This window comes from Drosophila takahashii, chromosome 2R (genome assembly GCF_030179915.1).
Source record: "Drosophila takahashii strain IR98-3 E-12201 chromosome 2R, DtakHiC1v2, whole genome shotgun sequence".
Lineage (NCBI taxonomy): Eukaryota > Metazoa > Arthropoda > Insecta > Diptera > Drosophilidae > Drosophila > Drosophila takahashii.
The window spans coordinates 22,484,297-22,506,642 of NC_091679.1; the positions used below are offsets into that span (position 1 = coordinate 22,484,297).

Consider the following 22,346-nt stretch of genomic DNA (forward strand, 5'->3'; position numbering starts at 1 on the left):
AGCAAAAATAAAAAGCAAAATAAATTTTCTTTGTATAAACCGCTCAAAAAAAAAAACAAAAAAAACTTTTTGTATAAAAAAAACTTTCTGTAGGAATCGAACTCGTGCTTACAGCTCGGTGGACCAACACACTAACACCCAGCCCACATGTCGGGTTGGATAATTTTTTTTTGGGTGTGGATATGCAACCATAAAGCTACTAAAAACCGCCTCTTCTGTTCCCATTTTCGGCTAATTTAGTCCAATGTTTACCTCCAAATGCTGGACTTAAAGCGGCCTGCTAATGGCGTCAGGTTTACTTTATTGGTAGCGCCCCCGCAGTTCGACCCCCACCGAACCTTTCCAAAATCGTTGACCATTGTGTCGCTTGGCCATTATTTCATTATGATAATTTTGCCAGCCAGTTTGTGGCTATCTATAAAGTCGTTTTGCCGCCGCTCAGCTGACGCAGCTGACTGGCTTTTTGGCAAAAAATTTGTGTGCAAATGGCAAAGCCAACAGAATTTCAGTATTGAATTGTGATTCAGTATCTGAGAAAGCAACACAAACGAAACTTTTGACAATGCAATCAGCGTGAATTGGTTGTTTTGCCAAGAGATGACTTCAGAATTTTGGTTTGCAAACGTTTCGGTTATATAATTCGTTGGTTGCTCTGCGGTTCAGGTTCTCAAATAAATCATAAAGCAAATGCTTGAATAAATATTGATAAACATTTTCGAGTTTACTGTGCAAAATTTCGTTCTTATCTTTCTTTGATTTGTGTCGGTCTATGTTGTACGATAAGTTAACATCGTGCCAAAACAAAGGCATTTCAGTGATTACAGCACAGTGGAAAATGTGATAATAATGACCGAATAAATCTTAAAAATTAGTGATTACAGACTAGTAAAAACAAATAATGAATAAATAGTGAAAATATTGGAAGAATGGATTTATTGAAAATCAGTGAAAATCACCAAAAAGTATGCCATATATTTCTAAAGTTAGACGTTTTCTTTATAAGTTTAAAATGTTTTACAAATCACTTTAAGTTTCCTACTTGCTTGTGTTTCTTTTTGTTTATATGACTTTGAAATTCCAAATATTTGTATTTAATAGTTGAACTGTGTTAAAAGAATTCCAGCACCGCAACACAATCAAGACATGTAAACAAATGTAAAAATTAAAGAACTGGCCGGAAACCTAGCACAAACAAAGAACCCCTTAGGTATTTAACAATTAACATTTAAGAATTTGCATTGCCTCGAAAGTGGCGGGTACCAAAAAGCGAGAGAACCCGTTTAACCTTAACTTTCCCATCTGATCAAGTTTATATTTGCTTATGATTTCACGGCAGCCAAGCAGAATAGCACTCCTAAGTGCTCCGCAAGTCGAGACCCCGCGACTCCTCGCTCCGCTCGGCTGTTTATTCCAGAAATCGAAAGCTGCTTCCAGCTGTCAGCAGATTGGCGCAGTGCCAAAACATTTCTAATGCCCGGTACCAAGCGCTCAGCGAATTAGGAGCTGTCGGAAACCGATTTGCAATCGATTCCAGTGCGAAAACGAGAGGGCTTGAGGAACGGAACCGAGAGCGAGATGGCCGACAATCAGCAAAAGTTGAAGGCTTCGTCAGAAAATTATCTGCCACCTTTTGTCGTGTTTCCAGGTGTTCGGGGGGAGCTTTCGGAGCTTCGGCTTCAGTTGTACACTAGAACTTCGACTTTGACGTTGTGTCGATCGAGCGACAGCTATATAGGCATAGCTATCGGAAATTACACTGCACTACACACTCGGTTCCGGAATTGTAGTGATTTTCACCCCAGTTGTGGTTTTCGAGTCGCCGATTGATTGCGCCCCTTAAAAATAGCCCAGTGCTTGTGTGTTTTGTTTTGTTTTTCCCTTCACTCTCTCTGTGTGTGCTAGCATCGGCCAAGGAAAACTCGGTAGGGGAAAAGCGGCTGGGAAAACCTGCGAAATCTGACGCAATAGGGCAGAAGTTAGTGTGTTTGTTTAATACAACTACTGTTATTGGCGAAAACGTTGGCAATTACGCGCCAACTTTGGCACTTGGATGCGAGGCACTGAGATCACTGTTCGATTTTAGAATGTGCCGCAAAGATAACAGAACGGGCCCACTGTGCGGAGGAGACAGTGGGGTCGGCCTTTTGGCGGCGGTCTCTTTGCCGCACTTGCAATTCAGTTGGCTCACGAACGCGGCCTTTGATGCAACGCCTTTTCGCCGATGCCGACGATTTGCAATTAATTGGGAATTAAATTGTAAGAACGTGACGTCAGAGCGGGTTCGATGTTCTTGTGGGGCGACTCATAAATTAATTTACTAAGCACATTGTTTGTGTTTATACTCTGTGTGTGTGCGTTGTGTAAAAGGCAAACAAACCATAAGTAGGGAGAGAGAGAAGCAGACATGTGCTCAGCTCGTTATGGGAGAACAGAACGCTCGGCGCTGCCCAAATAAATAAGCAAAGCACCAAGACTCTCAAAAATCTATGCTAATTAGCAGCCATCACAACAAAGGCGACGAGTGTATCTGTATCCGAGAGAGTGAGTGTATCTCGAACAGATACCCATACCCATGCCCGCACCCGTAAATACCCCAAACAACATAAGTGCAAAGCCAACAAATCGCCAGGCAGCCAAACACTCGGAATACCCTAGAAAACACATATGACAAATAGTGAATGTTGAGTGAATGAAGAGTGTGGCTAAAATCAAACATTGGTGAAAGGAAAATTTAGAGAGGAAAAACTTGTAGCTTCAACCATAATTGCTAATCGAAATGTAATTATTTATTCATTTATTTTATTTAGTAAGCACTTACTTATCGTCTGTTATTTAAAGAAATTCTAAAATATAAAATTTTTAGAAATCTTAAACTGTTATGACACGGTCTCTTTTAATTAAAAAAGTTGGGTCTGCTTCTTATTAAAATATTTTTATTACCGAAGTAAAAATAATAATCTTAAAGTAACTATTCCGTTATATATAAATCTTTACAATCAAACAAAATGATCATAGTATGCTTTATTCATCCCAAAGAATCTCCCAAGCGAAAATCATATCGTAGATCTTGTTCAATTAAATCGCAATGAAAGGCTTCTTTTGATGACCCCCTCTATGCTTTTTTTTAGCAATAAAAGCTCCCTCTATAATAAATTTCCAAGAAGCCAACCTCACCTCACTCATTGAGCTCCCCAACCTCGATTCCATTGAAAGCAAAAATATTCTTTATCAAAAATGCAAAATTTATCAGCGATAGCCCAGAAAAGATAACTAAAATGTGCGATGTTCAACAGCAAATAGAACGAGGCGGAGAAATCAATTTCGAATTTGTTGATATTACGGGGCAAGAAATACAGAAAATAGAAGCTACTACAATGGTTCCATAGATATAGATAGCGGCTACTTGGCTTCTTGGGTGTACGTCAGTGATTCGGACAACCCAACGAGGCCTAAACGAAATTCAAGCGAAAACCGAAACCAATTGAGAATACATAAGTTGTAAGTGTGGGTTCCGTCTGGGGGAAGTGATCGTTTAGTAGTTCCTAATTGGGATCCCACTCTCTGTCGCACAGTGCAGAAATTGCATAATCCCCGGGCTAAAACCTCGACATCACGTGTACCGATCGTCTGGCACCTGACAGACCCACTGAAATCACTTTAGTTCAGATCGGCTCTGGGCGGAGGAAGTTGATGGAGACGGAGATGGGCTGCAGGCCAGACAGAACAAGAGAAATTGAAAGCCATTAAGTACCTTTAAAAATAAAAGCAGAATACTACTAACCGCATGGCCCACTGGGATGATATATGCAAGAGCTATATATATACCTACAAACGCGTGGATATGTGCTTCTTCAATTATTCAAGAGTACACCGAAAGCAGAGACTTGTGACCACAGAAATCAAAGAAATTACGCACGAAAAATATCTTGAAAATGCCATAAGTTGTATATAGATACACCAGCCGGCGCAGACTCATCAGATACACTTACACACACACGTTAGCGGGAAGATATAGACAAACTCGAACTGTGGCAAACTATTTCCGTATTGAGTTCTCTTCTTCAATGCCCTGCATTAGATCTTTTTGGGCATATTGCACGGCAGCTTTTCCTCTAGTCAAACATCTAAAATATGAAATAATTAAAATTAAGATTCCCGAACTGCCAGATAATAGTTTTTCTGCATTTAGGCGACCTCTAAATAATTTATTTTCCCTTAATGTCTTACATCTTTCAATCTTGAGCATTTATCAAACGAAATTCTAGACAAAAATGTGTTTGTGACATTTTTAAAATTTTATTTTCGAAAGCATATATTCTTCAGCTGAAATTCCACAAACAAATTGCGTACGTGTTCCAAAAGAATATTCTAATATTTATGGATGCGCCAAATATATTTTCGAAACGTACGATTCGTTTCTCTTGATTTGAGTTTATGAGTTTGTTTGGCTTGTGGAAATTGCATTGACCTAGAAGTTATATTGTTGTTTTTTCGGTCTCTTGGGTATTTTTCGGTGTCTTTGGAATACCCTGCATTCTGTTTTGGTTTTGCACATTATTCCCGAAAGACTCTCTCTCTCTCTCTCTATCTTTCTGTTTGTATGCGTTGTATGTATTTTGTATTTTGAAAATGAAAATGAGCATCATTATGAATTCCCCGACTTGCTTTTCTGTGTGTATTTTTCAAATACTTGCCACTGTGCATCCGAATTGGGTTGTGTGTGCAGATGTGTGTGAGTGGGAGACTGGGGAGCTGGCTCCCGGCTGAGATCGTGGAAGGCCCATGGGCCATTCCTTGTCCGTCGGTCGCCAGCGCCACGAGGAGCGGGAAGCGCGATCTTTAACCGAATACGAAAAATGTTTCTAAAATCACCCCATATTCGCGGCTAAGAATCGAATATACCCCGAAACGAGAGCGAAAGTTCGGTGTTCAAAACGCAATTTAATTTGGCCAAAACAATTCGAGGCAATCGGAGACAAAGGCGCGATCTCGGCAGCGAAAAATAAACCTGAAAACATAACGACTTCGGACGCGTGCCAGGCGGTGGGCGGTGGTGTGCGGTGGGCGGGGCGGCAGAGACGCCGGCAGCGACTGCGACGTCGCTGTTTTATATGATTTTCCGCTCGTAGTGCTCTTTTTTATTCGTTCCTTCCTTTTTTTGTTGTTGTATTTTTGCCGGCTGTCGTCGTGAGCAGAAATGCCGCCGGTTGTCGGTTCTCCGTTCAGTTCTGGTTGAGTTTCTGGCGACGAGTGACACACACAGAGGGAACTAGAAATAAACGACATCGAGAAACGAAACAGAAACTTAGTTGTACTGTAGATTCTGGCCGATTAAGAGACACACACGAAACACGAAGCATTCACACATAAAGCCCACATATACCCACATAGGAAACTGCATTAGTTCAGATCGAGCGAAAGTTCCGTAGACGATGCCCAATAACCGCAATCGTAATCGCAATCGCAATCGCAACAAACGCAATCGAAACCAAAGCCAAAATCAAAATCAAAACCCAAACCAAAGCAATCAGCAGCAGGCAGAGGGGGCGGAGGAGCAGCGGGAGGAGCAGGAGCAGCAGGAGGATCAGGAACGTCAAGACTCACAGATCGCAGTAGCAACCTCTTCTTCCTCCGTAGATGATAATGGAAATTCTGGCAGCGTTTCAAATGGGCCAACGGAAAACAGCAAAAAGGTGACGAGCACTCTTGAGAAAAGCGAAGAGGAAAAAAAAGAAGAACTATCCGAGAAACCAGCAACAGTCATCCGAAAAGAAGAAGATTCGGACGCAGAAATGGGTGCCAAAAACTCAAAACACCGCAAGGAAAAGTCCGATAAGCAGGCGGCGACTAATGGAAAAGCCGAAGAGCAGGTGCGCCCACCACCCACTATTATAAGAAGGCCGCCGGGCAGTCCGCGTCAAGCCAAGGTCATAGTTCATCGGATAGTGAGGGAGGAGGACAAGGCAAACGGTGAAGATAAATCGCAGCAGCAACACAAGGTTGTGGAATCCAAGGAGGTTGTATCTACGGAGATTAAGGAATCAAAGAATCTGGAACAGCTACTTCCTGAAACTAGTCAGCTTATAGAAAACGTACAGCAGCAACAGGTTGAAAATCTACAAGTTCATGAAAGTAACGAAGCTCAAAAGCCAGATGAAGTGGATTATTCAAAGGAACCAGCACAGCCTGAGCCAAAAGAACCAGAGCAATATGTGTTGCAACTTCAAAAAGCCATGGAATTTGTGGAGAATGCACACCAGCAACATATTGCTGCGGTAGAAAGTCATAAAAAAGACGTGGAACTAAGTCCACAGGAGCAAGAGAAACTCGAAGCACAAGAAGAAGCACGGCAGCAACATGTTGCCGTTGCCCCAGAGCAGCAACAGGAGAAGGACCAACAGCAACATGTTGAAACTGCCCCAAAGTCAGTGAAGAAAATCGAGAAAAAAGACGACGTCCAAGTGAAAGTTTCTCCTCCCCAGCAATTGCCTCCCAAACAGACCCCCTCCAAGGTGATTATACACCAGATACACCTGGAAGCCCAAGATGAACCCACCATCGAGGAGATCAGCAGTACTTCCGGTGGCTCTCTGGCCGGAACCCTGTCTCCACCACCCCGCTATTTGGTGGAGTCCCCGAAAAACGTGTCAAGCAACGCTCAATTTTCCCGCTTCTCCCGCGATGTTCAAATCCAGGAACTGGAACTGAACAGCGACTGCAGCTCTGGGGAATTCAACTCCACCCTGCCGTCGCCTCTCGTCTGCGAAGCGGACTCGGAATCAGAGGGATCAATTGGCGTCCTGGGAGCTGAGCGATCTCCGTCGGATCCACAGGTGCCGTCCAGCAGTCGAGTGGAAATGCAGCAGCAGCAGGAGCAACTGCGCCAGAAGCGCGCACAGAAACGGAACGCTCTGGAGTCGCACTTCCTGCCGCAGTTGCTCAATCCCCGCTATCTGGACAGCATCCTGGAGGAGAACGGCGAGGCAACCAGCTTCCGCAACTCCTCTGGTTCCGCTGCAGGCAATCAGGCGGAGATCCGCACGCCCAAGCTAAACGAGACCTTCCCGAGGAGTCAGTTGGACTTTAGTCGCCGGCACAAACGCAGGGAGGAGGCACCGTCGCCGCTGAAACTGGAAACGAAGCTGTTGGAGGAATCATCCGACTTGGAGAGCTGTACCCGTCTCCAGAGCGCCCTGTCGCCCCAATCAGAGGATGCTGAGCTGGTTTACCTGAGTTCCTCCGCCTCGAGTAGTGTGTCCGACCTCATGGAACTGGAACTCGAGCAGGCGGCCGCCTTGGCGGAACGGGCCCTGGTGGATTTGGATACGGATGCCAGCCGTCTGATCCTCCGGCCGGACGATGAGATGAGCAGCACGAGCACCACCACGGCGGACAGGAGTGTGACGGAAGCGGAAACGGAAACGGAAATGGAACTAGAGACGGGCAGAGAGTCCGAGGTCGATGAGAGTCGCGAGAGCACACCTGTTAACAATGCCAATTCCTCGCTGTCTTCGCTGCTGAGCGCCGCAACGCCGACGCCGACGCCAACGCCAACGCCCACGGCAGCCGATGGCGAGCAATTAGCAAAAGATACAAAAGTATCTGGCGAATCGGCGGTCAGTTTCGGGGCAGCATCGCCGCTAGCGGCCACGCGCGAGGAGTTCGTTCGCAACATGGACAAAGTGCGCGAGTTGATCGAGATGACGCGGCGCGAAGAGGAGCAAAGAGGAGGTGAAGTGCCGCCGTGTTCGCCGTCGCCGCCGCCCGTTCCCCCACCCCCGGCCTCCAGCGACCTACCGCTTTACAGTCCCACCACCTCGTCCTCCCCCCCGTTCCACCTCACCACCCTGCAGCTGAAGCGGCAGGAGTCGAACGACTCCCACTGCTCCGACAGCACCACCCACAGCCAATGCACGGCCATCAACCTGGCCAGTCCCCCACTGGCGCCCCAGCCACCCACACCGCCACTCAGACAAAAGCCCGCACCACCACCAGCACCACTAGTACCACCCACTCCACCCCAATCAGAGCCAGAGCTTTCAGTTGCAGATTCGGATCCCGATACGGATGCCATCAAGAACCTGCGCCTGCTGTGCACCGAGCAGTTGGCCTCCATGCCCTATGGCGAACAGGTGCTCGAGGAGCTAGCCAGCGTGGCCCAGAACATAGCGGATCAGAACGAGAATAAGATGCCCTATCCCCTGCCCCAGTTGCCGCACATCAAGGAGCTGCAGTTGAACGCCAGCGAGGCCAAGTCCTCCTCCTTCTCCTCCTCCTCCGCCTGGCTGGGCCTGCCCACCCAGTCCGATCCCCAGCTGCTGGTGTGCCTCTCGCCAGGTCAGAGGGAGCTGCTGGACGCCCAGACCCAGCCGGACGACCTCCTGGACGCCCACCAGAAGTTCGTGGAGCGTCGGGGCTACCATGAGTTGTCCAAGGCGCAGGTGCGCGAGCAGGATCACCAGCAGCAGCAACTGGAGCAGCAGAGCGAGATGCTCAAGACGGCGGCCAAGATGCGCGAATTGCGCAAGAGCCTCTCGCCAGAGGCTCCCCCCCTGCCCCCGCCGCCTGTGCCGCTGAAGAGCGCCGAAACGGCGGCCAAGGCGACTGCTCATGAAAACGCCAAGAGAGATGACGCAAGCGAACAAAAGCAGAAGATCGCGGCCAGCGAATCGTCATCGCTTGAAAATAAACCAAGGCGAGCAGCTGATCTCCTCGAGCAGCAGTCGGCAGAGCAACGCCAGAGCAGCAGCACCACCAAGCACACCACCACCACCAAGAGCACAGAGACCATGTCCAAGTTTCCCACGCTGGACGGCATGGAGAGCGAGCTGGCCAGGATGTTCCCGCAGCACAAGGGCGACATTTTCGAAGAGCAGCGCAAGCGGTTCTCCAACATTGAGTTCCCCACATCCGGCCATCCTGCCCAGACTTCCACTCAAACGAAGCGTTACTCCAACATCGAGACGAGTAGCTACGAGTCCAAGAAGCGACTGGAGAACGGTCAGGTGATCTACGACGTCAGCAGCTCCAGTCACGAGAAGAAGGAGCAGGAAGAGCCTCCCGTGCCGCCCATCCCCCCACCGCCAATTATGTCAGCACCGAAATTAAACGGCAGCACTTTCATTGATGGAGACGTGGCGCCCAAAAATAGCCAGCCACCGAAAGAGAGCGGCGGCAACGGTACGTATGAGGAATTTCGGCAGCGTGCCAAGGCCGCTGCGGATGCTTTTGGAGATCAGAGGGATGGGGACCGGCTGGACCAAGACCGCGTGTTCAAGGACTTTGACAGGCTGTCCCAGCAAATGCACGCCGAGCTGCAGACGACCCGTGAGCGACGGGAGAAGTCTGCCTCGCTGTACGATCTCAGTGGCTTCACCCGATCATCTGCGACGGCGAAGGAGGAGCTGCAGCAGCGGCGGCATGCTCACATGCAGGAGCTGGAGAAGGAGATCGAACGGTCGGCAAGGTCGCGACAGGAGCGCATGTCCTCGGTGCCGCGACAAATGGAGGCCACTCCGCCGCAAACCCACGAGATTCCCATCGAGCTGGAGCCGCGTTCCCGACGTGCCGAGTCCATGTGCAATCTCAACGAACCCCCACCACGTCCGCACACCACAGTGGGTCACTACACTGGCCACCAGGACGACTGGTCGCGGTATGCCAACGATTTGGGTTACTCGGAGAACATAGCTCGACCCTTTGCCAGGGAGGTGGAGATCTGCTATCAGCGACAGAACCAGAATCAGAATCCTAATCCGAATCAGAGGATGCCAATCAGGGCTCCACGGCTTTCAGCCAGCACCAATGACCTGAGCAGCTCCAGCCAGTACAGCTATGATACCTTCAATGCCTACGGGGGGCGGAGAACCCATGCCCCTATGCTTAATCAGGCGCAACAGCAGCAGCGTCCCCATTACGGCAGCTGCTACTCCATGATCGAGCGGGATCCCAATCCGCGGTACATTAGCACCACCTCAAGAAGGGGCGTCAGTCCGGCACCAACACCAACATCACCACAAGCTGCTCCACAGGTGCCTCCACCGGCCTACGACCGTCAGCAGAGGAGGTCCTCGCTGCCCAGGGAGCTGCACGAGCAGCAGCTGAAGTACATACTCTCCAAGGAGGAGGAGCTCAAGTTCGAGGTGGAGCGACTGCAGCAGGAACGACGTCGCCTGATGGAGGAGATGCAGAGGGCGCCAGTGCTGCCGGCCCCCCAGAGGAGGGAGAGCTACAGGCCAGCCGCCAAGCTGCCCACGCTGAGCGAGGACGAGGTGTTCCGCCAGCAGATGGCCGAGGAGTGGATGAACAAGGTGGCCGAGCGAGAGGAGCGGCGGCAGCACAAGATCATACGCATATCCAAGATCGAGGACGAGCAGGATCACTCCACGGTGGACAGGGCGACCATCAGCGATGAGTTCCTTGACCGCGTGAAGGAGCGGCGCCACAAGTTGGCCATGCCGGCGGACAGTGACTGGGAGAGTGGGGCGGAATCGCAGCCCCAGCCAGCCGTTCAGTCGCAACCGGAATCGGATGTGGAGGCGCCACCCATCCGCATACTCGAGGGGCAGGCCGAGGCCAATCTCCGCCAGTTGCCACGTCACCTGCGGGAGTTCGCCAAGTTCTCCACCAGCGAACAGCTGCCGAATGGCGGCCAGATGGAGCGGCACGAGGAGCAGGAACGCCGGGAGGAGGCCACCGACAACTCGCACAGCAGTGCCACCAAGAAGACGAGCATCGTGAAGACGTACAAGGTTTCCCGGCTGCCGCCTTCCGTCCAGGGTGAGTTTCCCGGCCACTTTTCCGGGGGCAAGCGTGGCCGTCCTTACCGCGAACGCTCGCAAACGGCGCGGCTCGTGAGTCATAACATCCCCCTGGAACTAACCAGTAACCACAGCTCATCGCCTGACTCCGACTCCAATCCCAAAAGCCATCCCCACCCCAATCTCAATACCGGTTGTGGTTCCTCCACCCCATCCTCTATCCCATCCGTAGTACAATTCTCTGCACCACCACCACCCGTTGAACCATTGAATCCCTCATCCAGCACCGCAGGCGGCATCTTGGGCACCGCTTTGTTGGTGGGCTTATCCCTGCTGACCGCCTGGAACAAGTTCAGTTAGTTTTCCCTCATTTCCCTCACACACATACTCTATACAGTCACCTTTCCAACTTGATCTTAAAAGGTAACCGTATTAAGTCCCGCAGAATGTCATACCAAAATTCCATCTGTTAATATCAAGTTGAAAGTATCCTCTATCTGGTTTCTGGCCATCTCGCTCACACTCACCTGCATACAGTAGCTACTTGGTGTTGTCCCATCTCTCTCTTTTGTATATCTCTATCTCTCTCTCTTCTGATTGTTCATTGTGCGCGAATTCCTCCTACTTCCTCCACACAGACGAGGCCACAGAATCCGAATCCGAATCCAGGAGCACCATTAACCACCAGATAAATCGCTCCAGCGATCCCCAGCCGGGAAAAATCGGTGCTAATTTGAACGAGTTTTTCGCCGGCTCGCCCTTCCGATCGAAAATCTTTGAAGAGTTCGACAAGTACTGGCGAAACTTCGAGCACTCCGCCTCCAACACATTCTGAACCACAAACCGAATGCTTTGACCCCTGACCCCAGCAAAAGTCCCATTATCCCCCAATTTGTCCCCCGCAGCTGCATGCAGCATCCCCCACTCAGCTCATGTTGAATAATAAACTATATACTAGTTACAGATTTGTCCAAATTGCGTTTGTGAAACTTTGTTAAATGTTCAAAACATTGAAAATAATCTTAATACTATAGCAATAAAACGAAGCCGAAAATTATATTTAGTGTTGTTTGTTTACTGTTTAATAAAACGAAATTATTTGATTAACCAACAATTGTTTACTTGATTTGAGTATTTTCGTTGCATTCATTCGATATTTGTATATATTCCGCATGCGTTTCCTTCTAGTTGTGTGATGTGTCCCGAAAAAAAGAGAGAGTCGGTGTGCTTAAAAACAAAACTAATCCATATTCGTGTGTAGTGTACAGAGATTTGCAGACGGTGCGGTTGGGAAATAACAGACAGGCGTAAACAAAATGTTTGGGAAATATATGCAAGATCTATAAACGATCGACTCATCATTTCGGGGAATGTTTCGAATTTGTATACGCCAAACAAGCTTTTAATCGAGAATACCTTTACTTCTGTAGTGTTCCACTAATTAAATTATAATATTCATGAATACTTAATAATGAAGTAATCAATGCTTACCCATTAAAAATATTAACATTTAAAAGCTTTTCCTTAAATTAAACTGTCTGATGTTTCTCCAACTCACCAAATACTATTGTCTAGTCTTAAGCTTAAGTTAAGATAATAAATCATTTGGCTTTGTAATCCGCAAGCTTTCGCTTAAGACTCTCTGCTCAAATGCCCGAGGGCTAAAATCGGCTTAACCCTTTCGCGGCAACGCAAAACCACCCATTCCACCCCCTCCCTCACGACCAACTTATCTGGCCCCCAAGAATTGCAATCAAGCTCAAGAAACGAGAACAAAGTAAGGAAAAGACAAGCGAAATTGCGATTAAGCGGAAATTTTAAATTAATTCCATTCAATTGCATGGACACAAAGTGCAGTCCGACAGACGATCCGTTTGTTTAAAAAGAAGAATTACGGAATCGGGGGCAATTGAGCTAGAGCGTCTACACAGAGAAAAATGGGAATATGAAATTGGGTAATTCTAAATGATTCACCGCTTTTATAATTTATACATACTCTTGAATATCTTAAATAACGAGCTAATTGGATGAAATTTGGAAAGAGTTTCTAATAATTTCTTTTAAAACTGACACTTTTTAAAATTTCTACTGCATTAAACTATTTGTGCATTGACAGTCGATAACAGCAATAGAAGAGGGAAAAGTGTAGGCAAAATTGTGTGGCCAGGCCAACTACTTTTTCTCTGTGTACAAGCGAATATGCATGCTGAAATGGGAACAGGGACGGGGGCGTCGAACGCACTCCGCTAGATGGCGAAGATCTAACCGAATGCTATCGTTCAGACAGAGCCACCGCAACCGAGGAGGCGAACTCGACAGCGGGAATGGGTGTCCGGCTGCGACCACGCCCACCCAAGCAGACGCGCTTCCTCCTCAACGCCCAGCAGCTGCAGCAGCAGAGGCAGCGGCGCAGCTGGTCGGAAAGCGATCTTCTCAAGGAGATCGACAGCGAACTGCAGCTGGCCAAGGGCTTCCTCTACGCGAATGGTGTGTCAGAAAAACCCCCAGAACGCCCCCTTCCGATCCCCGCCCCTGCTGTCTAATTGTCTAACCCCTTCTCGCTGTATTTGTGTTAATTATGTTAAGTTTATTTTTAGCCAAATCCACTTTACACATGGTGAGTATCTATGGACTGCCCAAAAGTAGGCAGCACAGATCGCCTGTTTTGTTTCAGCACATTGCGTATACGACACGAAGGCTTCTCCTTGGTCACTTGCCACACTCGGCCATATATTTACACATGTCTATACATATATATCATTATCTCTGCACTGTGTCCATAATTTATGACCCACTTGAGTCGAAGATCTCTCGTTTTCACTCCCCGAAGATCGCTCTTTTCTTTTTTTGGGCCTCCTCTCCTGTCTCTGTTTACGAAAGCATAAAAAAACTGTTGTTTATACTGGGCGAAACAGAAAAAAAATACGAATTTTTCATCTGAGAACGAGAACGTTCAACAAATTTGTTGTCTTGCGCTCGCACACAAATTGAGATTTTTCGGCTGGGGTCTGGCGAACGGAAAGTCCAAGCAACCTGCCCGAAAATTCAACCGTTTCGTAGTCGTCGTCGTGTTAAAGTCGTGTGAGCAACGCGAAGACGCGTCAGAAAATAGAAAATATAGAAAAGTCCGAAGTCGGAAATCGAAAATTGATAATCGAGAAAGAAGTCGCTTCTATATTTCCACCGCAGCAGAAATGGGGCAGGGTTAGTTGAGTGTTTTGTAGTCGAGTTTGTTTGTGCCTGTTGCCACTTCCGCGGTGAAAGTCTCGAAAAGACTCCAGAGATGCAGCCGAGCTGCACCCGAAGTGAAGTGTATTCAGTGAATAGTATTCCCGACTAAATCGCCGTTTTGGCCATTTGCAATTTGATTTTTGCAGAGCACACACAAAGCACGGCGGGCACCGCGATGTTTGCACCCAAATTCAAGGCGCGCGCGCCACCAGGCTCAGGTAAATTTTATCTGGCGGATGCATATTGCATCCCGCGGATGCATCCACGACAAGTGTGACAAATGGCCAACATGACGTTTTCAGCGGGCTGTCTTTGATGATTCCGGTGGCGAGTCGAGACGAGTTGAGTGGCTCTTTCGCCGCGATTTCCCAGTCAACTTTCCACCTTTCGACTTATTCATTTCCAAATTTATTGCTCGTATTTATAGATCATTTTTTGTGTTAGCTCTTTCATTTCATTTTGTTTTCCTTTTTTCGCCGATGGACTGAACTTGATTTTGCCTTTGGCAGTTGCGATTGTTTATTTTAAATATTTCACATTAGTTCATGTTAATTGTGCACAGACCGAAAGTTTCCACATGATTTAGGCAAGCGTTTTGGAAAACCCAAACTGGAAACGAGGTGCGCCATTGCTAAATATACGAAATGACGTAAAATCCGAGGGAGAAAATGTGGAATATTTATTACAATATTTGCAATGTTCTCAATTGTTGTACGCTATTCGTGTTGGACGCCCACGCGGATGCCGCCTTTTACAGTCTCCAATAAAAATGCCTGCTAAATAAGATCAACACGGAGAGCAGAGTACTCGGCCATGTCGCCATGCCGACCCATTTGATGTTGTTTTAGCCAAGTCCGTTGGATTTTCCGTTTTCCATTCAGCACAATCCGCCGTGGGCCGTAAAACCCCTTTGAGGATTTACGGGGGCGTTCGGAAATCCATCAAAACTTTTATTCCTTGATTGGCGTCATCTGATGGCATTATCTATGCTTTGGAAATTTCGATCTCCTACACATTTATTTAAAGCATTAATTTGTATGTTGTTATTTTTAACATTTTCCCCTTTCGCATTTTTTTCGGCTCGGTCTGTTTTCTCTGGTCTGTTTTGCCCATGCCAAAGAATGGAAAATATAAATTTTAAGACTTTTAGTGAGTGAAAATAATTTATAGTTCGGTATAAATTCAGTTGAACTTGAACGAAACGATTCCTTTGCCTTAGCTTCTGGTCGGTAAATAGCGATTTAATTCTGTTTGATGACGTTGCCTTCGTTGGGATTATCAATCTGTTGAAAAGAGATCTTAATAATATGGAATGGAAAAGAATTCGTGAGTCAATAGGTGGGCAGATAAATAAACGGATTTTAATTAAGTGGTTGGGGTAAGGCTATCATTTTTATGAATATAATTATTTTTGTAATTATTTAAAGGGATACTTTCGAAAAGACAATTTGACCTTCTTATATAAACGAGATCCCACCATTAAATATGATCTCTGTTCTTTGCTAATGGCCCATTATTCGGTTTCCAACTAGAGCTTTTCCAATCAGTTCCGGCTGAACCGCAAATATGCACTCCATAAATAACCCTAAATGGAGGAGTTCCCGCCCTCTCCACAAGCCACACGCAGACGCACTCCCCCTGAATTCCACATAAATCAACTCAGGAAATGCTCTTAATTTGCCAGAGGCAGCCGCACCCATTTCCATTCTCATTCCCATTTCCAATTGACAGGTCGCACTCTGACTCGGAACTCCCGATCCCAACTCCCGTTTTCCAATCTGTGACAGGTTGGCCGGATCCCCCGGCCACTCCGCCCGAACTATTTTCTCCATCACCTTTTGTGTGACTTTTACAAGGCCGCAGCGAGCATATGGGTTCCGCTATTGGAAAAACATTTTACAAACTATCCAGAGTTAAAATTAAATGGTTCCCTCATTGCAGGTGCACTGTGGGAAAAGTTTGTGACTTCATTCAAGAAATCGTTTGTGTTCGTTTGGGCCTTGAAATTTTCTTCTGGTTGGGAATAATAGGATTTGTGTTATAAGCATTTGAATTAAATCCAAATTCGGAATTCTAAGGGTTTGAGTAAGTGAAAATGCCGAACTATTAGTCTGTTATTTGTAAGTGTCTTCTAATCGGCTAGCTAACAAAAATTAGCTAATTTTGAATCATTTAAAAAACTGTAGTTCTTAAATGTTTGAATATTTGATAAAATAGTTTAGCCGATTTTCTCTCTGTGGAGTCCCCATTTTAGTTGATATTCCAATTTTTTCTTGTTCGCAAATCGATAAATTTGAAATGAATTGCCTCGAACAACGAAAGCCAGCGAAATGCGGCTTCTGCTCGACTGCGGGCGCTCCTTGGCGGGTGTGTCGCGCTCTCAAGTGCCACTATTAACATTTTTCCAAGCGAATTTTCGAATTTTCCGTCTGATTTGTTCTAAAGCAGCGTTCGGCAGTAGCGTCAGTGGCCACCGGAAGTGCCAAGCCAAGTCAAGCCAAACCAATCGAGTTGGCTTTGTGTTTGGCTTTGTTTTCCTTATTGTTTTGAGTTTGCTTTTTGTCTGGCTTTGCCGAAGAGTTGTTTTGATGTTTTCCAGTTTTTGTTGCCAGTGACTTTTATACCTATAAACATAGCTGCTTCACTGTACTCCGCCGCACACACTTCCGTTCCATTTCGCATTGCACGCATAATTGGCGTTCGCCCCTCGAGGTTCCCCTGTCTCCGGTTGATCGAGCACCGAGCAGCGAGAATCGTAATTGATCTGCTATTTGGGGATTGTGTGACGATGGGGCGGAGGAGCAGCCGTCGCAGCCGAACTGGGTGTGTTTGGCTTTTGTTTTTCCCTGCCCATAGCCACAGCCATAGCCATTCCCAGTCCCATTCCGAATCTGAATCCGATTCCGAATCCGAATCCATCCCCATTCCCGGGCTTTTAGCTCTGCTCGACGCTGGCGAGTCACGCAAAATTCAGTTCGCCTCGAGCCGTGCGCGGAGTCAGCAACTCAATCAGCAAATCGCTCCCGAATACCCGTATCGTACCGGTGAATCTCCTTAGGTAAATCCCTCAGTAGTGCGAAATGCGACTAAGACTAATCCGCATCCGAGTGACTCAGAGGATCGCGGTGTGTGCGAGTTTGATTGACATTTGCAAGGAGAAATTTCCTTTTGATTCGATTGTATAATTCAATTAAGTGCTGATTGAATAAAGACGTCAGCGCGCCCACATACGAAACACCAGCATCAGCACCACCTTCACCACCGCCCCCTAACAGTCTTCACCCCACCGCCCCCGTGAAACCCACGAAAAGACCGCTAACGAATTTAGAGGCAGCACCACTGCTCCTCGGCCAAATACGTGTCAATGTCTCGAAGGCAATGCGCCTAGGGCATCTCTATCTCTAACTGTATCTGTATCTGAATCGGTAAATGTATCTGTGATCTCCTGGTGTTTGTTCGTGCTTTTTGTTTTTTTACAGGTGGCAAATAAATCTGTAGAATGAAAGATTTTGGCTAGACCCAATGCAAAGCTGCACAGACATCGCGGGGGTTATGCGACAAGTTATAAGATTGTGCTGGCAGAAGAGAGTCGCAATTGAGGGCAATTTATTCTCATTATGCAAAAGATTAGCAAACGTTTTTCTCCGATTTAAATTGGTTAAGCGCTGATCAAAATGGATGATTAGGTTCTAATTTTATCACCCATTAAAGGCTGTATAAATTGAATAAATTACCATATATCACATTTGTGATTGGAGAAAAAAGATATGTTGATGAAAAGGGTATTTATTCTAAAGGATTTGGTGTTTTAGTAAATATTTAAGCTTATTAAACTTTCTTATCTTTTTTGTTAATTAAAAAACAATAGACGTATTTTCTGGAATCAAGAGTTCTTAGCTTAAAGACAAATTCAATTTTCTTAAGTGGGTATTTTTGAAATAATTATCCTAAATTCTCGATAATAATTTTTTGGTCACAAAGATGGGAATTTATTTTACTCAGTATACTTTAAAGCCGGTTCCAAGCGTTAGGATACCTTCACTAAAAGGGAACCCTTGTAGCACACCTCGCCCAGTTCTTTAACGGTACGGGAATATAAATTTATACTATCTCTCTGCATGTGTGTGCTTTTTGTGAATGCTAAACATGCGCCAAATGCGATGACTCATCCCATCCGTGTGAGAGGAGCGTCAGTGTGCGTCCCTGTGTGTGTGTGCCTATGTGTGTTGGCCAAATTTTGAATGGCTGCCAAATGGCGGCTTCCTCGGTCGCCGTCGTATTAATTATGGCTGTTCCACGTCGCTGTGTTTGTTTGTCAATTTGTCTTCGCTCGGTTTGTTGACTGCCCAAGAAGCTATTTTCGAGGAGATCTGCGGTTTAAGCATAGCCAGCGAGCATAAATTTGTTGACAAGTGTAAATGTCGGGGCGGGAAACTCAATCTCTGAACTCGCCGGCGCCCCTGAAAATGTCATCAGGCACATGAAAGACCCAAAGTCCCCCAGTCCACCGCCCACACTCGCTCACCCTCTGAAAAACTTTCGACAGGCGTGTGGACACCTTACGGTTCCACTGGTGAACTAAATCAATCGGGCGCCACCTCGGCCACGCCCCCGCCCCCGCCGCCACCCTCGCTGCCCGTTTGGACGCCCCAACCGTCACCGGTGTTGAGCGGCCGCAAGGAGTTTCGCCCAGTGCGGTTCGAGTCGCCCACTCTGCCGCGGCGCTATACGGCCCCACAACAACAGAAGACGGCGACTACGATCCCGCCGTGGACACACGTGGATAACGGAGAGGAGAACGCCCACCTGCCAACCAACCCATCCCTCAACTCCGTGAACTCGGACTACACCGAAACCGACTGCTCGGGACACTTTGGTCCCGTGGCGCCCAGTGCCAGTGTCTTCGACAAGATCAGAAGTATTACATCCACACAAAGCTGACCTTGCCTCTTAGTCCTTCGCCGGGTTCCTCTGTATTTAATCCAATACTCAAAGATATCAAATCTTTGTTTTCTTTAAAGTAATTAGACAACATTGTTACAACACCATTTGCATTCAATTTAAAATCTTCTGAGAAAACTTTTACTACTTTTCATTATTATGGCACAACCCATTAATAGGTTTAAAAGGAAACGAAACGTTCTCAATTTATGGTTTTCTATTTTGGCATAACCAAATATCAATTACCTGCTGATATTTTGGTACACAATTTTGTTATGAACACTATATACTTATAGCTGACTTCACCGAGGCTAGCAAAAGTTGGGAACTATATCGTTTTTTTTTGTGGTTGAAAGCAAATTTCCAGTAGGTATAAACTCTCATTTATTAGAATATAGAAAATTAAATATTTTTTTTATTATGATTTAATTATTATAATTAAGTGTAGGCAAATTAATTATCTAATTATCTTTGAGTGTTGGATATTAAAAAGTCGGGTTGCCCGGCTACGTTTTACTGGTCCCCCTCCACTTTTGGCCCCTATTTTCTGTCCCAAATTTCTCATTGGATTTCGCTAACGATTAACTGTCGTCTATCGTCCCGAAAAGCATTCGAGCGCTCCTCTTCCAACTCGGAGTTGCGGAGGCCGTTTGTCCGGCGCCAACTGTCCGACGCCAGTCGTCCAGCCTACAGGCCCAATGAAGTCAGTAAGTATATCCCGCGTGGGTAGGGCAAGTGACCAGGCGAAGCGAGCTCATGTCGACGCACAACACTGAATGTAGCTGTGATGTTTGTGTCCTCCGTTCAACCCTAACTACCTAACTACCTAAACCCATGCCCCAAAGCCCCCAGAGAACCCCCAATAACTAACCAAACTCCATCTGCGGTTTCCAGTCTACAAAGTGAAGCACGAGTATATGAGCGAACCGGAGACGGGCAGCGATCGTCCGAGGAAAATGGCACAGTTAGGGCGAAGGCAGTACGACGGCATCGGTCCGGTGACCAACGATGGAATGCCCATCATCCTCAGATCGGTAAAGGAACCGGGGTTGTGGGTTCGAAGTGAGACGATTTGATACGAGTATTGTTCTGTTATCCCTATCCACATGCAGGAGGTCCAGGAGCCGCATCAGCATGAGTGGTACAAGCGTCTGTATCAGACGATTCACAAGCAGAAGAACGGCGGTAAATGTCTCTCTCATTCTCCCTTTGGTCTGAAGCATTACGAACCTCCCGAGAACACCATCTCCATTCCCATCCCAGCTCATTCCCAGACCCCAAAAATTTCCATTTCCCCATCCTCCTAATGCTTCAGTCTGATCTGATCTCCGACTTATCGTTTCTGTCTCTTCAACAACTGTCGTTTCTCATTTCCCATTCGCTTTCGCCTCAAGATGAATTCGTGATTCGCTACAAGTGTCCCAGAGGTGATTCTTTGATCTATAAACTATGCTATCCCCCAGTAGCCTCTCCCTTTAGTTACCCGCTTTTGCCTGTACATATGGAAGGGGTTTAAGACCCTCCAACCTCTAAACAATAGAGAGCTTCATTATATTTTGGTTTTTTTTGGTTTGCATGCATGCTGTATTATTTGGTTTACCTACATATGATTTTTCTCATACTCCCGTGTCTAGCTTATTGACAATTTGGCTTCACTAAACCCCAAGACTAACCTAATCTAAGGCCCAACTCACCCAACTCAAAACCTAACATCATGTCCGCCAGTACACCACCAAGACAAAGTAATGATTATTATGTAGTAGAGCTTGAGAAACCGCTTTATGCTTAGCCGTCTCGGTACTCACACCGACTAATAAGGTTTTTTACATCCCAATAGCCCGTCCGTCGTACAAGAGCAACGGCTACGTCTCAGAGCCAGAACCCAACTACGATTCCGATTACTCAACGGTGAGGTATCGCACCCAGAATCCGCACCGCGTGCAGTCCGTCTCCTCGGCTGTCAATGTGCGCAACCTCAACCAGGACGAAAAGTGAGTCGCCACTTGGATATACAATTAGGACCCTCTTACCTAGCCATTATCATTTAATCCGCAGGTTGTATGGTACTATGCCAAATCCCATAAAGTCAGCGCAGAATTCGTATAAAAATCAGCCAGGTCGCATCGAGAACTATACGACAGGTCATTCGTCTGTTTCCGAAAAGGAAAAGAAGGAGGTAAGTGCTGCCCTTACTCCGAAAACATTTGCATAATAGATTCATCAGTGTGTAACCGAAATGCACATCATTTTGGAACAATCCAACCATTCACAACCATCACTTTAAACGCAAGCGAATAAACCATTCGTTTGTTGAAACCACTTCACTGGCCTAACCCTCAGCACCGTCCAAGATAAGCTTATTGCCCCTGCTCCTTCACAACGCCATATTAAATACCCGACAAGGGTTCATTAGCATTCACATTCACTTTCACCACCCATAATCAGTCATTCAGATCGCCTCGAATATTCTAACTCACAGCAATTATTCTATTCACAATTCTAGTGGTGGGACGAAGTGATGGACATCTTTAACGGGGTATGATCTCTACTATATAATCTAGATTTAGTTTTAGTTTATTTACCTTCCGATTTGAGTTACTCGAGACCGTTATCCGTTTTCTAACGTGAACTAATCCGTTCCGAACTATCTGCTTACTATTATATCCTCCTTGCCTACCATTTACCGCCTGCCAAAATGCCAAAATGCCTGATTCATATCGTTCGCAAAGTGGCTTAGGGAGCATACACGCATCCCTCGAATTATCATAGAGTTCGTCGATGATTTCGACGGCATCGGAGTAAGTTTCCTTGGACAGAACATCCATCGGTCTGTCAGAATGAGAAAGCGAGGCAGGAATCATTGCAAAAGGCACCAGAACTACTAATAGCAGCCACTCGATCAAATGCAGTGCCTTATCCAAACGAATGCTAATCTCCGTATTTTCTCTTTTCCTTCGATAGAACCTAGAACAATCGAAACTATCACCGTTGTACACTGAAGGTAATTTGTCCAGGTAAGCAGAAACTAACAAACGTTAAGTTGTATAAAAATAACCACCATTCCTGTCTCCCCAGAGCTTTGGCCAAGGAATCCGGTTATACCAGCGACTCGAACCTGGTCTTCCGAAAGAAGGAGGTACCCGTGAGCAGTCCCCTCAGTCCCGTCGAGCAAAAGCAGGCCTACAAGAGTCTCCAGGCAGGCGGAGAACCTCCACTGCTAGGCTTCCGCAAACCAGCGCCCGAGAAGCCCCGTGGTGAGTGATACCTCTCGTTACCCTTGGGCTAGTTCTCCCCGTAAATCCAGTCTAACATCTAACTTAGTTGTAAGTCGCTGGGCTATTCTACTCACTAATTCTGCAAACGGTGTTGGTTCCAAGGTCTATCTATCGTACACCCAAACTATGTAAGACTGTA

At 46.6% G+C, this 22,346-nt stretch overlaps 1 protein-coding gene across 19 annotated transcripts in view; it reads left to right on the forward strand.

Annotated features, from left to right (window-relative positions):
* The first annotated feature begins 2,834 nt into the window (after positions 1 to 2,834).
* Positions 2,835 to 22,346, forward strand: part of CAP (Cbl-associated protein) — a 33,404-nt gene continuing 13,892 nt past the window's right edge. For 2 of the 19 annotated variants that reach the window (XM_070212285.1, XM_017144699.3), the window contains exons 1-10: positions 4,242 to 10,779; positions 13,044 to 13,247; positions 19,827 to 19,966; positions 20,045 to 20,117; positions 20,327 to 20,359; positions 20,770 to 20,923; positions 20,988 to 21,108; positions 21,436 to 21,468; positions 21,894 to 21,946; positions 22,008 to 22,186. In XM_070212285.1, coding sequence (XP_070068386.1) covers positions 5,433 to 10,779; positions 13,044 to 13,247; positions 19,827 to 19,966; positions 20,045 to 20,117; positions 20,327 to 20,359; positions 20,770 to 20,923; positions 20,988 to 21,108; positions 21,436 to 21,468; positions 21,894 to 21,946; positions 22,008 to 22,186 — 6,337 coding nt within the window. In that variant the 5' untranslated portion in view covers positions 4,242 to 5,432. Of the gene's footprint in view, positions 11,116 to 11,398; positions 11,922 to 13,043; positions 13,248 to 13,809; positions 13,965 to 14,137; positions 14,210 to 16,953; positions 17,050 to 18,537; positions 18,910 to 19,540; positions 19,640 to 19,826; positions 19,967 to 20,044; positions 20,118 to 20,326; positions 20,360 to 20,769; positions 20,924 to 20,987; positions 21,109 to 21,435; positions 21,469 to 21,893; positions 21,947 to 22,007; positions 22,187 to 22,346 lie in introns of those variants that run through there. The other 17 variants (XM_070212292.1, XM_070212295.1, XM_070212282.1 and 14 more) reach the window with 17 other exon arrangements.